This window comes from Trachinotus anak, unplaced genomic scaffold (assembly GCF_046630095.1).
Source record: "Trachinotus anak isolate AG129_WGS33_773 ecotype Australia unplaced genomic scaffold, CSIRO_AGI_Tana_v1 ptg000018l, whole genome shotgun sequence".
NCBI classification, from domain to species: Eukaryota; Metazoa; Chordata; class Actinopteri; order Carangiformes; family Carangidae; genus Trachinotus; species Trachinotus anak.
The window spans coordinates 18,557,983-18,576,480 of record NW_027273869.1 but is presented as its reverse complement, the minus strand read 5'-3'; the positions used below and the strand labels follow the sequence as shown (position 1 = coordinate 18,576,480).

The following is an 18,498-nucleotide window of genomic DNA, read 5'->3' as shown; positions in this document are numbered from 1 at the left end:
CACCTATTCACACACACTTTCATGGTGCTTTTCTATCAAACACACAATCACAAGCAGATGATACATCAGGGGTAATTTAGGGTTCAGTATCTTGCCCAAGAACACTTCAACATGGGTACAGTAGGAGCTGTACCAGGACCTCCTGAGCCGCAGTCGTCCCGAGTTCAAACAGTTTATTCAAAAGATGCATTTGTACGATTGACTCCTGTCTCATAACTGACTAAAAACCACAGGCTAGAGGAATCAGTAATATTGGATGGTACAACACAGGTAATAAAATACAAAAGCTTCCTCCATTTTGGACTCTGTTCCCTCAAAGGTCAATTCTGTCAAGATGCCTTACTAAGTTGAGCTTGATGTGAATAATTTTTATGGATTAACTTCGCCTCTGAGAGTGAATCCACTAATCACAGCGATTATATTGTAAAAGCTGGTGTGACCTTTATTTGCTAGGGACGGGAGGAATTTAAAACATAAACAGACAAAACAAAAATCTGACAAACAGTGTGAGCAACCCACCTTCCCTCCAGGACACACCAGCCACAGTACGGATCCTTCATGGAGACGCAGGAGTGGCAGTCTGTCTTCAGGTGGCAGGCCTGGACTGGAACCTTGGTGATCTGCACACAGAGGACAGGCTTTTATTATGAAGGACCTCTTACTGTGAACAACAGTTTACTTGTTGGCAAACTGGCACCATTAAAAGTAGTTGTTAATTAGCTGTTAACAGTTTGCAGGGTACACCCCATGTTCCTAAGGATAGTTTTCCTGTAAAGTGAGGGTCTTGGATAGACAGTATTTTAGTTCAGAACTTCTCCCAACCAGCTGTGTAAATAATTTTCCCCTCTGACAAGAAGAGGCTGGGCTAATAAATTTAAATCAGCAGATGGAACAAGCTGGAGTATCGTCACTTGACTTGATTAAAGTGAATTGCCCTCTTGAAGTGCATTCTAATTAATTCATTTCTAAATCAATAACATCATTTTCTACCCCTGGAGTGGTGGCAGAGAATGATGGCGGGCGAAAGATGAAAGGACAAAGGGAAAGAGAGATGGATGAAGAGGAGAGGCAAAGAGGGAAACAAAGAGAGAGAGAGAATGAGTGAATAAATCAATGAGTGACTCCTGTGTGGTAATGTAGACGGATGTATTGGTGTTGGTCGAAAGAATGAATAAATGATCAAATGAGACAGACCCAATAAATTAAACACTCATTAAATACATGACCTGATGGATGAAATGAAAAAGTAGAGGTAAGCACATGACTGAGTCCCTGACCTTCTTCATGTGGCGACACCGGGGCGTTAGACGGATGAGAGGGGAGAGAAATGGACTTATAAGAAAAGAAAAGAATAATCAATCAGTTGGCGTGGACGTGAGTCTGACCTTTTTCTCAGTGGTGATGTAAAGGTGTTGGAGGCTTGAGTCGAACAGCAGGTTCTTGTTGACCTTGTCCCCTGTGATGTCGCCCGGCGCTCGCCCGTACACCTCGGGATGGGCCGACAGATGCACCTTCAGCACCTACAGGAGACGCAAAAACTGCATTAACACGCATTTAATTCAGATTGCACACGTAAATGCTTCTTTTTTGGTACAAAATATGACAATGCACCAAAGGACATAATAGGACGCAGAGGGTTTGAACATTATTTCCTACAACAGATGTGTGGATGAATTTTACATTTATTTACCTGTGTTGAGATTAAACAGACAAACAGGGTTGTACAGACGACTGAATGGTGATAGAAACGTTAAGCTGCGGAGTTGTTACCTCTCCAGTGGCGGTGCCCAGGAACGCCACAGCGTGCCCCATCTCCACAGCCACAGCCACAGCTGTCATGTGACCCTTACGCACCAATGAGGGCTCTGACGTTAAGGCGAACTCAGCCTTACTGGCCATTGGGGAGGGCAGGAACTCGGCTCCACATTTGTACCTGATGGCCATGTCATTCTGATGGAGCTGAATAGAGATCAAAACATTCATGTTAATAGGAAATAATAAATGAAATGACTGACTTGTACAATGTTTACCTTCATCTAGCTTCAGTCTCTCATCATCTCTGACACACAGAGATCTTCTCACCTGATTATTGCTGCTGCACAGCTCCTCAGACTTGGAGGAGTAAGGCGAGTAGACAGCAGGCTTCTCGTTAATGATGCCGTTGTTGCTGTAACAAGCTCCTATTATCTCCACCAGCCTCTTATTAATAGAGCGCAGAGGGTACATACCTGCAAACAGGAGCAAAAACACTGTCTGTACCTGTTTTCTCTGTTCTACTTAACACACATGAAAAACCACACGTCACCACACACAAGTCCATGTTTACTGACAAGCCAAACAACGAAATCTTAAAAACCACAAAGCCCAAACACAGCACTTAGACAGAGCCAAGTCTGCAAACTCCTCATTATTTCCACCGTTATTCCGATAAAAGAAAATGTGCTACACAATTATGCTGATGTGTGGTGACCACCTAAACTTGGGAATAGTGGGGATTTGCATGAGAATGAGGAATGCTAAAATATAAAGGGATTTAAAGATTTATGACTTTGTCGTTTAATTTGACCATACTGCTGCAGCACTGCATAGACTGTACAGGACTCAGAAATACATGTGTACATCCTGATTAGGGCTGCAACTAACAATTGTTTCCATTATCAATTAATCTGCTGATTATTTTCTCAATAATCAATTAGTTGTTTGATCTATAAAATGTAAGAAAATGACCATCACAGTTTCTTAGTCTTTAAATGTCTTGTTTTGTCCAAAACCCAAAAACAATCAGTTTCAAATAAGGAGCAGAAACAAGAAAATTTGGGGCATTTTTGCTTGAAAAATAATAATAAGTAGTTCACAAATTAGACCACTGATCCCCATTTGATAAGATTTTTGCTTTTAGATGTTTTATTACACAAAGTGTTTGAAACCCATGACCACAATTGTCATTGTGTTACTTCTGGATGGAATTATAGTGAAAATAAAATATTCCTCTCTTTGATGGGGACCCCCAGGAAACCCTCAAGGGCCCCTGGGTGTCCCCAAACACCACTTTAAGAACCAATGGACTAACTGATTCAGCTGTAATCCTGATTAGATTACATTTGTACAAAACTGTCAACTACAAATTGGCCACGCCTCTGAGAATCTGGCGACCAATAAAAACGGTCAATAATGAAAAAACATTTTCAGTGAAAACACAGATTTGATTTTCTAACTTTCTGATCACTCTGTGTTGAAGGAGTCCTCTGGCTGCGTAGAATAATTTCTGCTCAGCTGCTTCCAGTAACTACTATCAGCTGTTCTGGAGCTTTTGGTCGTATCACATGATCTTCACAGCCTGATGGATTCTGCCCAGGAGCGAAGATGTTCAATTTTCCATTTTTCCGAGCACTTTTCATCCATGTTGGCTCAAAAGCTGAGGTTTAAGATCAGGAATGCACTTTGAACTGACGCTGTGTCTGCCGATTAAGAGCATTAGATACGATCAAAAGCTCCAAAAGAGCTACTTAATAAATCTTGTGGTGAGTTTGTTTTCTCAGCTGCTGTTTCCAAAGTTAAAAATAAACTTCAAACCTCAGATTTCAATACAGATTTGTGCTGAAAAAAAGACATCTGTGAAAACACACAGATGTCTAAACAATCACTTTTTCCTTGTCCCATGGTCAAATTTCATTGAAATGTTGTGACAAGGGTTTGCAGATTCTGCAAAGTCAGGAACATGTGTTTTGAAGCATGAAGATGACACCTACACATGGCTGAAGTAGACGCGTCTTCATCAGAAGTGAAGGTGACAAACAGCACCTTGTCAGAGGCCGAGACTGGTCCGTACTGGCCTGAACTGGTCATACTCTGTGCCAAAGCTTCACCTGGTGCTGCTACATAGGCAGCCTGTGAGACAAGCAGATAAACATGCAGACTATTAGATCTTCACTCTACAAATGTGTATTTATCTGATGTAATGGGGTAAAGTGAGAGTGGAGACCTTATAAATTGAAGCTATTTCAAGTTCAAGACCATGTTAAATCCAATTTATCAAATGTTTCAGGGGTCAGGACCGAGGCGTTCTCAAAAAGGTTCCAATCTAAGACAAACTCATCCAAATGTAAAATGTCCAAATGCGTTTTTCCAACTCACTGCCGCCCTTTTAATAAAAACGCTGACAGCCTCATCCAGCAGCTGAGGAGTGTGTCATCATTACCTGAGCTTTGTTGTACTTGTTGGTGGCGCTGCAGTTGAGCTGCAGCTCAGTGTACGAGTAATAACCCTGGTCGTCCTCGCACATCCGGGAGATGAAGGTGAAGTTCTTGGTGTCCTGCACCCCGAGTGTCCGCGAGAACAGGAAGTACACGAAACCGTTGTCTTTGAAGGCGAAGCGGAAGTCGTGGAGGTACCGCAGGAAAAAGGGGTTGGCCTGGACCGCAGAGGCCTCGATGATGCTGTCGAAGACCACCCAGTCGCCGTAGTCCTGGAGGATGCGGGTGGAGATCAGCTTGGTGCTGTCATGGCTGCCGTAGCCTTTACCAACCTACAGAGACAGAGAGGCATTTTGTCATTTAAAATCAGGGGCCAATGTGTCACCTTGCATCATGTTCAAAATCCAAACAGCTGAGGATGATGGGAATCTCATTAGTTTTGGTGACAAATCAAAGTGTTTGGCAAATTAAAAGGGAAAAATTAAGGGATAGCCAAGATATTACAAACCATCTTACAGGGGACGTGAATGTGTACCAAAAAGAAAAATGCTAATGTTTCTTTAAAGATCCCATGTTTTACACTTTTCCAGGTCTGGGTGGTTCATGCTAGGGCATAGCTGAGCTTTGCTGTGACATCACAAAGTTCCAGAAGTCCTGACGGCTCATTTTAAGGCTCACTTTCTGAATACAGGCTGTGTGCATATGGGACCTTTAAACTACAGTCCCCTCAATATGACATCACAGAAGCAGCTGTATGCATGTTTTGAAGGAAAGGAAGACCTGAGCACTCAGACATCATAAAGCATCTTGTAATTCACTGATATTGTGTAAATAAATAAAAAAATCATTTCAAGATGACTGTGAAGAGTCCTCATCTCCCGTACAGCTGCCAATTTAATTTCTCCATTCTCTACAAATTGCTATTTTATTGTGTTTGTTCACATAATATCACAGATGGAGGCGATCATTTATATTCATTTTATTTACAATATGAAGCAATCTGAACTGTGTGTGTGTGAGTGTGTGTGTGTTTTATCTCCTCACCAGGAACACAGTGAAGTTGTCCTTTTCCTTGGTGAAGTACGACATCACTCCCACCACGGAGACGCTCTCCTCGACGCTCGCCACGTACGACTTCTCTCCCTTGGTGTCGCTGAAGTACAGCAGCTGCTCCACGTTGCTCAGGTTCCTCAGCGAGCAGATGCCCCTGAAGACGCTGCCGCACACCACCAGCACGTCTTTGGCCTCGTGGACCAGCAGCAGCTTGTTGTGGTTGTCGGTGTCCACGGCCTCCTCGCAGGCGTCAGTGACGGGCGGCGTGCACAGCCTGTTGTCCCGCTTGGGCCCCGTCTCGGTGCGGGACTCCACCTCGAGGTTGGGGCTCAGCTGGTACAGGGCGTTGACGGCGCCAACGTACAGCCGGCCCGTACGAGGATGGACCACCACGTTGTTGATCAAGGTGTCAGAGGGGAACTCTGTGGTTTTGCAGTGGGAGGGTCTGAGGTAAATGGTTGCCAGGGAGACCAGGGCAAACTGCCAGGCCCACCACCGCTCCATCACGTCTGGTGGAAAAACAGAGGAAAGAAAGAACTGTTGAGTCTTTTTGACATTTTTCCGCCAAGCAGCGCTTTAATTTCCTATCATCAATTCATCTCAATTATTTTTCAATTGATTAAATATTAGAAAACTGTGAAAATGTCTGTGACCATTTCTTCAAAATGCTTCTTTTATCCAATCAACCCTCTAAAACCAAAAGTTATCTAGTTTCCAGCAGAACGAGCCCCGGGCCCCTTCATCATGTGTTTTGGCCCCGAGCGGCAAAAGCAACAGAGCCAGAAATTCCTCAATCCCATTGGCCATCACACTCGAAAACACACACACACACAAACACACACACACACACACACACAAACACACACACACACACACACACACACACACACACACACACACACACAGACACACACACTTTTGTCAACATTAGTTTTGCATTTGCGACTCTTCACACTCAGCAGCTCCACAGACAGAGCTGCAAAGTGATGTGTGTTGTTCTTTGCTGTATTGTGTGTTTTGTGCTGATGTTAACTTTAGTTTAGTTGATGTCGACTCCTTGATGCTGTTCACTGTTCAAACCTTCTGTCTGTGTGGACGACACCACCGTGCTGTCACAGGCACGGAGTCTGTGGACCACGTCTTTGTCTGTTTTCACTGTGACACGTCCTCACTCATTGTTTCAAGTCTCTGTGATCACACTCCTGTCTGTCCTTCCTCCATGTTCCAGATGAGAGAAGCTGACGTACACCTGTAAACAGCCTCTGACGTTATGACTTCTTAAAGCTGAAAAATGCAGGACTGGGCCACTTTGTAAACATCCTCGGGTGCTGTTGCAGTATTCAGACTGAAATTAATACCTGCAGATGAAGCTCAAAGCTAAAAAATGGTTTGTTTTTCAGGTTAAATGAGTCATTCAGTCTATATTTGAAACAGCTGTCTCGTAGAAAGAAACTAGAACTGAACATTTGTCAAAGTTAAGATAGTGAAGCACAGTTCTGTTTGAGGTAAAGATGCAAATACAACAATTATGTATAAGAAAATATCAGGATCATATATATATATATATATATATATATATATATATATATATCTCATCTTTAAAGGAAAAAGTAAGGTTCTAGTTTTTGCTAATTGCATTTGCTAATTTCTTTAAAGTTCCGGAATAATTTATCTTTTGTAGCTGCCAGAGCTACAACAATGAGCCGGACTGATCAATTAGTCCATCAGCAAGAAAATTAATCAACTATTTTGATAATCATATTAATTAAATTAATATGATTATCAATTAAGTTATTAAATGCTGCACATTGTTGCTTTGAATATCTTTGGGTTTTGTGACAACATATGGACTAAATGGTAAATAGATTGATTTAAAAAAACCCACCAGATATATGAATCTATCACTGTTCACAGCCCTCGACCGTTCTGTGAACAGTTTCTCGACAATAAACCCGCTGAACTTGAATCCGGAGACAAAGACGGTTGATGTAGCGTTTGTCCTCTAAACAAAGCAGAATTTTAACAGCTCCCTGACATTGCACTGTGGGGCCTCAGCAGCTACAGCAGCAGAAAGTCAAGAAGAAAAGAATGAACGCTGAGAGCAAAGACAAACGAGAAGCAATAATGAGCAGCTTCTCATTAAACCCCGAACATCCTTTACTGGAGGAAAACCAGAGAGGAGGAGGAGGAGGAGGAGGAAGAGCAGGAGGAGGAAGAGGAGGTGGAGGTAACTGCCTCAAAGTGAGAGTTGCTGAGCCAGATTAGATTAGCAAAGACACAAGAAGAAAGTGTGTGTATGTGTGTGAAGGAGAGAGACTGAGTGTAGCAATTAGCTGTCTGACATAGTGACTTTCTCCTTGCATTAGTCTGGCTGGGTGTGTTTGATTGTAGCTGTGGCCTGTGGCTGTAAAACAACGCTCTGGCTATAATAACGCCTTCCTGCACAAACATCGCTCTGCTCTGATCTGTGACGCAACCATCAGGTAATTCTCCGGCGATTCACCTGAACCAAACACGACCATTTATTTCCCTCAGTTTTAACGAGAGCATCATGAAAACAGCTTTAAGTCCCATAATGCTCATCTGTTTATGCTTTCGTGGTCGGGCATTTTACTGGCCAATCACTGCTTTTACAGACGCTATCAGGTAGTTCTGATTGGTGGTCAATTACCTGGCTCTTCCTCTGCACTTTTTACTCCGTCCCAAATTGAATTCACTTCAAATTGCTTCACTGCAAAGGGATTTATTAGTGTGAAAGCACTTATCTCTCCACCCACCTGCTCAGCTAAATTACCTATCCACAGATATCAACAGTCAGGTGGTCTCAGTGGCTGCAGTGCAGGGTTTTACAGTGGAGAGATAGTCAGCGACACAAGTACAGACTTTAAACCGGAACAATTAAACAGGGATGGTTTTTGAATCTGACATGTTCGCTGCATGTCTGCATATCTGATGGATACTGACATCTGTTTATGACCTATTTTTCACTCAGCTAGCACCTTGTAGCAACAGGCACTTTCTCCATTTCCCTTGTACTTGATGCCAAATAGCAAAGAAAGTATTATGAGGAAAGCTTCCTGGGAAGTATCTAGAAAATATGTGACTTGTAAGATAAAGTATTATCAGTAATCTCACATGGATGCATCAATCTGGGAAACTTGATCAGTTTGTATTTTCAATTGTGTTTGTATAAAGGTAGATGTCCATGTGTTTGTGATTCTAAAGCAGCTCTAGGTTCTATATTAATACTGTGAAAGTATCAAAGCCTCAGTCCACAGAGAAATGCACACAGCCTGTATTCAGAAACTGAGCCTTAAAACCAGCCGTCAGGACTTCTGGAACTTTGTGATGTCACAATAAAGCAGTCACCACCCTCAGCCCCGCCCAAGCCCCGCCCACCTGGACCCACCATCCAACCTTGCAGGATTTGGCTTCTCTGAGTGTTTTACCTGAAATCTGCTATATTTTTATTAGATCAGTCAGAAAACAGTCAACCAATCAGAAGAGAGGCTCAGATCCTCTCCTCTGATTGGCTGACTGACCTGTTGTAACTAGAGCTCCAGAGAGAAGCCTGAGAGAGGAGATGTAAAACTACACTGAGATTGTTTTTGGTTCTTAAATCCACAAATATATCTTCTGATGAATATCAACACTTCAAATACAGCCCAGGAGAAATGTAAGATATGGGACCTTTAAACTCTCTGTTTATTCACATTTATTTGAAAATGCAATATACGAGCTTCATAATACAAACTCAATACATTTGGTTTATTTTCCAGCTCTAACATCTGGTGCTACAGACGCTCTGTGACAGTCAAAGAAATTAAATCTTACAAACCAGGTTCCTCTTTAAAATGTGCTTGTTATTGAACATGCTCACACTGTTAGATGAGACTGTGGGTGCAAAACCTACACGTCGGCTGTTCGCCTCTAACATGGCTCCATGTTCACCCAGTCCCTGTGTCCCTGTCGGAGGGCGTCCTCTCTCATTAAATTTCATATCTCTCATACCCCTGCAACACCATAAAAAGGGATAAAGATGGCAGGTATATTCACCCTCTCTGTCTCCTGCTATGGATGTGTGCATCTGCCACATCAAAGGAAAAATCATCTTTGGTTTTTCCACACAGGATCTATCTCGGTGCTCTGCCAGCCATCGTACCCCTTTCTTTTCTCTCTGCCTTATTTTCTTTCGTTCACCCTCTTTGGTTTTTTTTAAGCCTGACTGGTGTCAGCCCAAGAATAAACTGGGTGTCAAAGGTGTAAAAGGTGTGTGTGTTTCTGTGTGTTGTGAGCAACACTTTTGACTTTTAGATCTTTGGTGTTTATGCAGAGGTAAATGATGAAAGGACAGACAAAGCAGGAAACACAGCTCCACCCATATATATATATTTTTTTTCTTTGTGAAACGACTAATGAGCAACTGAGGATTAATCTGTGTTTAAACATGAAAATCTAATGTAAGCCTGGTGAATATATGATTGGCACAAACTATGATAAACAATTTCAACAGCACGTTCCTGTACTTATTTATAATCTGTAACTTTTCCACATTAAAAATGAATGATGAATGATTCAAAACAATGAGCTAAAAGACACTAAAATGCTCCAAAAAGCTCTAAGAGAGTCCTACACATGTAGTCATTTGAACAGCTTTTTATTGATTAGCTATTGATTAGAGTATCCTTCATTAATCTGTGGAGCCAATAAGTGACACCAGTCTCTGCTGCCAGCTTCTCACAAGCTTTTCCTCGTCTTTCAGTCCAGTAAACTTAATATGTTTGCACTTTGGGTCATTGATCAGACAAAATGATACAATGATAAGACATCACCTTGGTCTCTGAGTAACTGTGAGGAGCTTTTGTCAATATTTGCTGATGTTTTATAGACCAAACGATGGACTGATTAATTGCCAAACTATGTCGTGCACCTGATCTCGTTAGTGTGTATCTGCTGGGAGACAGATTTAAGGTTCGGCATGTCTCGGTTAAGAACTAAGGAATGAATGTGTTCACTAGTATGTTTAATGTAGAGCTTTAATACAGAGTTACAACTGTCTCCGGGTCTGTGTGAGTGAGATTACAGAACACTGGCACCCACCCGCGGGACATATTTGGAGGAAAACTGCAGTTACTAACAATGGGGATAAAATGCAAATGTTGTAATGGAAAAGTAAGACCAGCCTAAACACACAAGGACACACACACACACACACACACACACACACACACACACACACACACACACACATACAGGAGAGAGAACAGCAATCTGTGACTCATTAAAATCCTGAGTGCATACTTTGTAAAGAGTCTTGAGCTCTGACCCCTCTGCTAAAAAGTTTTGAGTGAAACTAAATCCAGGAATGTCTGCAGCAGCTTCAGCCAGGGGAATAAAGCCTGACTGATTTTCTCTCCGTCTAACCTCTCTAGGCTTTTCTCTTTCTAACTTCTCTTTGTGATTCACATTGTTTCTCTCTCTCTGCCTATATGTCTCTCGCCCTTTCTCTCTCCCCTTTCTCTGTCTGTCTTTATATCCTCGCCCGCTGGAACGAGTTCAAACAAAACCGGTTTTCTGACACATGAAATCCCCCGGCACAAACCAGATCAGAAACTCCCATCCATGGCTCCATCTGTCTGCCTGTCTCTCTGGCTGTCTGTCCGTCTGTGTGTTAACCTGTCTGTCCACACGTGAGCCTCATATTTTACCCAATGAAACATTTAAGCACATGTCAGTTCTTTGAAAGTCTGGTTTGATTTGATGCATGTATGCAGAAACTCGATGCTCCTTGGAGGGGGATCAATTTGTTCAAACTCTCTTCTCGGAACAAAATATTAAATTTCTTCTCTCTTTCTACCTGGAACAAAAATCTAAAATGATGTGATACTGTCAAACAACACTTCAAATAAAATTTGAAGTTATCCCAGTCTCATTATTTGGGATATAGCTTTATAAAAAGATTGTGATTGGTAAATGCATTGAATTTAAAAAAGTGTTAAATGTTAAATATCTGCTTCTCTGTGATACTGAAGTCAAACTTTGGTGCTGAAGTCAGATATAATTTCAGAAGAGCTAAATTTAACTTGCTTTAAATACAGTTGAGTACTGCAATGAGCACTACATCATTACAGTTTCCCTGGATCACTCATGTACAGGTGATAATGTGTGTTAACAGCTGATGCATGATGATGCAGCTTGATGCATCATGACGCCCAGTGTCCAGAAAAGATCTGTTTTATCACAGTCACTCCCTGGATCTGCAAGTTCAACCTACTGCACCTTAATTCTTTCTTCAATCTGTGTCATGAATCAGAAGTGAGCCTCACATCCAGGCACTGCAGACATCTGCTGTGGGCTCTCTCTGGACGTCTACACTGTTTGAATGTGAAATGACACCTTGTCTTTTCTCTGCAGGCACTCTTTATTTTTCTTGCTCCAAACAAACCAGCAGAGAGGTTTCTTATTTATGGCAGAAAATTTTCCCCAAGTTGAAAAAAAAAAAAAAAAAGCTCAGAAGTGGTCTCATCTGCATTCATGCCCACCACCAGGCGTCATTAGCCATTCATGACATCGGGCTGGAGGAACATTGGAGCTGATTGGCCAGGCCTGGAGGGGATATGAGAGCTATGATTGGTGGAGCCCGAGGGAAATTGAGTTCTTATTGGTGGTAATGAAGAGGCCTGGAGGAGAGCACGGCTTAGACAAAGTAAGCATAAAGCTAAAACACCGAGGAGAATAGAGCACACACAGCCGCTGTAACTCATCTATCACCAGCACACAGCAGAGTTACGCTTTCTCTGCTGCACAAACTCACACTGACTTTAACATTTCTGCAGCTCCAGGAGGAGATTCTAGGCGCAGAACCTGTCGATGGTTTTTCATAATAGTCTACGAATTTCTCATTATATTAAATTTTCTTATAAATTTATCATTATTGCTGTCTGTGAGATATTAAAGCTTTAAAAGTCCAACAGACCCAAAATCGCCCAAATATCTAGATATTTTTTTTATCATATATGACAAACAAAAGCATAAAATAGTCACATTTCAAAAGACCGAATCAGTCAAATTGGCATTTTTGCTTGAAAAAAAACTGAAACAATGAATGAGAAAGTGAAAAGCAGCAAATCCTCACATTTCAGAGGCTGGAACCAGCAAATGTTTGACATGTTTACTTTTCTGTTGAGTCATAGATCACATCAGTACTAAATGAATTCAATCCAGTAAATCAAGCTGCAAAAATTAGTTTATTAATCTATTAGTTGACTGACAGAATATTAATTAGCAAATCTTTTGATAAACAATAGCTTCTTAAAGCTCAGCTTCTTAAACGTGAGGATTTGATGCTTTTCTCTGTACATGACCATAAACTGATTATCTTTGGGGTTTTGGAACATTGGTCTGACAAAATGAGACATTTGAAGATGTCTCCTTGAGCATGTCTCACTATTTTTTGATATTTTATAGAGAAGGCAGTAAATTGAAATAGAGAGAATAATGTCCAGATTAAGTGATTATGAAAATAATCATTAGCTGCTGCCCTAAAATTAACAGCACATGGTTTCTATCATTTAATATGTTTTAGAAATTTAATGCTGCTTGTACTTTAAAGGTCCATCCAGTCTAAAGGTAGATGTCCATGTGTGTGTGATTATAAAGCAGGTCTAGGTTCTATATTAATACTGTGAAAGTATCAAAGCCTCAGTCCACAGAGAAATGCAAACAGCCTGTATTCAGAAACTGAGCCTTAAAACCAGCCGTCAGGACTTCTGGAACTTTGTGATGTCACAATAAAGCAGTCACCGCTCTCAGCCATGCCCCAACCCTCGCCCACCTGGACCCACCATCCAACCTTACAGGATTTGGTTTCTCTGAGTGTTTACCTGAAATCTGCTATATTCTAATTCAATCACTCAGAAAACAGTCAGCCAATCAGAAGAAAGGATCAGATCCTCTCCTCTGATTGGCTGACTGACCTGTTGTTATTAGAGCTCCAGACGCCTGAGAGAGGAGATGTAAAACTACACTGAGATGGTTTTTGGTTCTTAAACCTACAAATATATCTTCTGATGGAGATCAACACTTAAAAACATAAAATATGGGACCTTCAATTAAATATCAAATTAATAATTAAAACAGAGCAACTAAAGAAAAGAAATGACATGAGTCAATGTCAGACCAGTGAGGGACAAGGACACCTGGGAATCATTAGTAAAGTGACAGGAGTTGTAACATGAAGCTCAGAGGACTCACATTACAACACTAACCCTGCTCTGTATTAATCTGCACATTATTACACAATGACAAAATAAGAGCCTCTAATAACTTGACCTTTGAGAAGAGGATTAGTCTTGTGATAGAGGGTCTAACAGGTCAGCAGTTATTAAGCAGGCTGACACACACACACACACACACACACTATAGTACCACTTGGTAACATCTCAGCAGGGCAGAGACAAACAGTGTCGGGGCAGCGTGAGGACAAAGACGGACTGTCAGAGACACAGAGGACGACTGTGAGGAAACTCAGGCCAATGATACGATGAGTAGTAAACACAGGAAACTTGACTTATAAATGACCGTGTGTCATTAACCAGTTAACTGAAATGAACTCAACTTGAGGTTTTCACGAGTCTGAACACGGAACCAGCTCGTGGTAAACCTGCCGACCCAGTCCGAGGGGAGGCCGAGCACAACGCTGCCCATTTCAGAGGAGTCACAGAGAGTGAGGCGTCACAGTTGTTAGGTTTGGTCTCAAGGAGAAACAAACTCGTGGCCCAGAAAGTCACTGGCTCAATCCCCAAACCAGCAGTATCAAATCTGGGTTAGAGAAGGGAGAAGCAGCAGGGCCCTTCACCCCAACTGAGATCTGAGCTGCACTGAGCTGCTTCCAGGTGTGAGTGTGTGTAACAGTGTGACTGTGATCAGGGTGTTAGAGTACAACAGAGGCTGCCTCTCACTGAAACTAGACGGAATAAATACATTTTTAAAAATGTACCTGCCTGTTATTTTCAGGTTTTTAAGGAAAATGTAGGAAATCATGTAGTGGATTCCTGAAAATTAGTGTCTTAGTTTCTCCATTTCCTCTTGGAAACATCTTGTAGTTTACAGCTCAATATCAGGTATTTTTTTTAAATTATGAGGAAAGTTACCAAAAATTTGGCTGCAAAATAAAATGTTACTGAAAAAACATATTCTTCTAAATTTGACTTTGTTTGTGTTCTGCTTGTTTCTGTTCGGCTTGTTATGCTGATGAATGAACTGTGCACCTGAACGCACCACTGTGCTTGCACCTGCGATGCACCACAAAAAAAACACAGGTTTGACAAAAAGCTAAATGCAGGGAAACGTTCCCCGTGATGGATTACCAATCTACAGCAAGTTTCAACACAGTGCAAATTTATTTTCACAGCTCAACGAAATGAAGTGAAATCCTCCGACAGGTTGGAAATCAGTCTTCTAAAATAAATATGGTTTCGATGCATCGAAAGTCTTGTGTGAAGGTAAAGACAGGAGTTAAGGGAGGGATGAGAAACAATGAGAGGGAAAAAACAAGATCCCATTCCATGGCGGTAAACTCACACGTAGATTAATTTTGTGTTATGCAAATGTAATTTAGTGTCGTGTCCTCTGCGTTGGAGAGAGCGATTAACAACCACTTTCTTTCCCCAGTACACCTCCCATTAACCTGACAAAGACACACGCTGATGAGACTGTGTGTGTCCTTGTGTGTATGTTTCATCACCAAAAGACTCGTCTCCTGCATTAATTATCTCTCATACCTAAGCAGCAACTTTAAAAATCAACACACCCGACGCTCGCACCCTGTCAGAGCTTCCGCCAAAGCAATTAAAGGATGTTCATGTCGTACAGCGGCGAGGATGCGTTTGGCGCACCTCTTCCTGTCTGGTGTTAACGTTGCATTCAGCTCACTGTCACAGCTTCCTGACAGCTCACAGAAACTCATTTTTAAGTCCTTAAGATGTTGTGATTGAAGTTTTCTCTCGACTTTAGTGGCTCCACTTCCTGATGATGTTGTTTTAGAGGCGAAGTGAACATGAGCAGATCAGCTGCAGATCAGGAGGCTGGCAGGTGTTCTGCCACAGAGCTCCTGTTGGTTTTAGTTGAAATTAAACAGCTCCCCAGGTGACGGGGGGAGTCAGGTACTGTGATGTAACCTCAGGGATAAACCAGGTATTTTCTAATTTTTCATCTCTATCCACAAAAAGACCAAAACCAACAATGTGTCTCAATATTTTCAGACTTCCACACTGCAGATGTGAATATTTTTAAAAGGCTGGGATACTGGAACAGTGTGTTTTGGGGGACTATTTTCAGTGGCGGATTAATCCACAATTGGTGTGTACGGTGTGTGTGTGTGTGTATTCATGTTAATGAATGTGTTTTTATTAGTTTGTGGAGACGGTTCTCCTGTTGAGGAAGTACTTATTTTAACCTGAATCAACATCTTTTTCTAAACCTAACCAAGCCATGACTTGTTTATTATTGTAACCATGGAGATGAAGGTAATCTAATGATATATAAGGCTTTAATACACACAACATTTGTTAATATGCAGATGCATTGTTGTTGCATTGATAGATGTTGTTGGTTTTGGTGTTTTCATGCAACTGCTGACAATTAGAGAAATACAGAACATCACAAGACTAATAATAAGTTAAAACTGTGGCAAGGAAAAACATAAATGCTGAAGAGGAGTCACATCTGAACACACAGACATGAAACACACTGATTTCATTCAGTGTGATTTCATTACCTCTGATGTCCATCATGAATAAATATATCATTTATAAATAAATCTGTTTAAAAATGACAGAGAAGATGCTTCAGAACTCCCCTGAGAATCATCATGTTTTTAAGTTTTCCTCTGTATCACATTAATCCAGTGATGGTTGTCCGTACATTTATGGCTCCGCTGCAAAAAGGAGCTGCTAACAGCTAATTCAGCTACTTTTAATGGTGCCAATTTGCCAAAACACTGACATCAAAAGAGAGCACCAGCACCATCCTGTAGCTGACATTACAGCAGCCCATTAGTTGAGCTTTTACAGGGTCTTGCTCTCCTGATGGCTTTAATTACCAGCCGCCACAGCGTTGCAGGTACAGTTTTCACCTTGCGAGTCTGTGGTCCAGGTTTTGTTCATGTTGTTGGGATCTAAATCTGTTTACGCAGTCACATGATCGGGACTTGTCCTCCTTACAGGGACAAAAATCAAGTCTCCATTATGTAAATCATTAAATTCTAAAGTCAAGACATGTTTTAGGTTTAGAGTAAAGTTAGGTTTAGGTAAGGCGATCTGCAAACAGCAGCTGAATTTAAATACTGAGGTGATACAAAAAAAATGAGGACAGGATGCTGCTGCAGAATGGATTTAAATTACAAGAGGAGCAGCCAGTTCACTGAAAAACAGTTGGGTAATTGTGGCTGAAATTATCACAGAGGTGGCAAAATTTCCCGCATTCAGGCTCCAGATGGAATTAAAATCACTGACCAGGGCTGACCTGAGTGGTTTGGTTGCATACTGCAGGGACGTAAATGCCCTGAGCAGCCAGGCCGGCTGGACTCTGTGGTCCATACCGTTCCCCTGCTCTCCATCCACACGTTTCCTGCCTGTCTTTACCGTCCTATCAAATAAAGGCATAAAAATACCCCAAAAATCACCAGAGAAGATCACGTGAAAAGGATCCGTCTGCAGGCTTCAAGTTGTGCCCACTTGTGGCTGCAGTTGCATTGCCTCCTGTGAAAGGGGTTTAATAAGCAGACGCACCAGCTAGCTGCTAGCTTCTTTGCATCTGAATACATTTTAAAATCACACATTTACCAACTGATGGACGTCGGGGCAGCGCTGCGTTCACTGCTGCCCCTGCAACCCAGACACAGAGAAGCAGTAGAATATGGATGGATGGCAAGTGACAGTTAATCACAGTGAAGTGATAAGTTTTATCATATTTTATGTGGTGTGGTTCCAGTTATTCAAGAAATCCTTACTTTTATGATTCAGTTTTTTTCTCTTTATTTGCAGTAGTGGCAATTAATCATGAAATCGCAGAGAAATCTTGTGTCCAGGTACCAGTGACATCTCGTGTGTTTCTGTGTGATTTGGACAATTTACAGCTACACCCCTCTCTTGCAGTCTGCAGACAAACCCCTCTTGGTAATGTTATAATCACCCCACCTCCCACAGAGATATAAATCCAGCCTGAGTGGGGCTTTAGTCACAGTAATAGTTAACTGAATCTACTGTTTTCTGGTATGATGGAGAGTAATTTGCTACCTGTCACTCACCTGCGCTGATGCTGCATCTCAAGCTGCTTGTGTATTGTTTTAAATGAGGCGATGGCTGTTACAGATATCATTATAATGAAGCTGCCACTGGCTGATACTGTGCTCATTACCCAAAGTGACCACAGTGTGAGTAAATCCACACAACATGCTGATAATGACCATGTGATGAAATGATTCCATTAACAGCCTAACTTCCTGATATAATCTTTTTCCAGAAAAACCAGGAGGTATTTGGAGAATTGGATTATAAATAACCTTGTAATCAGACTAATTAGCTACAGTCTGAAGGGGGCGATGGGGGGGGGGGGGGGGGGGGGGGGGGTGAAGAACTTTGTCTTATTTTCTTTCCACAGATTTGTTGAGAGGAGAATGTGGTAGATACTGTGCAACAGTATCGGCCTTCACGACTGCAGCTCCTGCTGTCGAGTCATTACGTCTGGACGGGATCCAGCTGATTTACAGCCCCTCTTCACACACTGGAAATTAAACCACTCTAGTCTATAGAAAGCGAGAGGGAAGAAACCGAGCGAGAACTGGATGTAAAAGCACTTTATTAAAAAACTGCTTGTCTCTCTAAAGTCGTATCAAAAAATAATTAGCACTGACTGTGCACATGGAGCTCTGCCAAAACCTCAGATAGTGTTCAAGCGTGTGTGCGTGGGCGTTTCTGCTCATGTGTGTGAGTTCTATCCAAATGTTTGAACACGATTTTTTTTTTTCCTCCATATATCTTTGAACATTTTTTTGAGGTTTTTCCCAAACTTTCCAGTGCTTTAAAGCTCTGCTCCTTTAGCTCCTGCTAACCTTTACACACATACATATAAACAGAAAGAAAGAGCAAGACAGAGGAGAGGCGGCTCGAGCAGCTCTCAATTAACAAGGCCGGCTCTGTCTCAGCAGTGATTTGCTGTGTGTGTGTGTGTGTGTGTGTATGTGTGTGTGAGA

The 18,498-nt window shown here is 41.8% G+C and overlaps 1 protein-coding gene across 5 annotated transcripts in view; it reads right to left on the bottom strand.

The window, feature by feature from the left end:
• The window catches only part of plxnb2a.1 (plexin b2a, tandem duplicate 1), a 166,554-nt gene that overhangs the window by 38,176 nt on the left and 109,880 nt on the right, over window positions 1-18,498 (bottom strand). For all 5 annotated transcript variants that reach the window (XM_071502766.1, XM_071502765.1, XM_071502764.1 and 2 more), the window contains 7 exons: window positions 5,238-5,755; window positions 4,199-4,525; window positions 3,750-3,888; window positions 2,083-2,228; window positions 1,771-1,959; window positions 1,386-1,520; window positions 520-620 (listed from right to left, as the gene is read on the bottom strand). In XM_071502766.1, coding sequence (XP_071358867.1) covers window positions 520-620; window positions 1,386-1,520; window positions 1,771-1,959; window positions 2,083-2,228; window positions 3,750-3,888; window positions 4,199-4,525; window positions 5,238-5,750 — 1,550 coding nt within the window. In that variant the 5' untranslated portion in view covers window positions 5,751-5,755. The remainder of the gene's footprint in view (window positions 1-519; window positions 621-1,385; window positions 1,521-1,770; window positions 1,960-2,082; window positions 2,229-3,749; window positions 3,889-4,198; window positions 4,526-5,237; window positions 5,756-18,498) is intronic.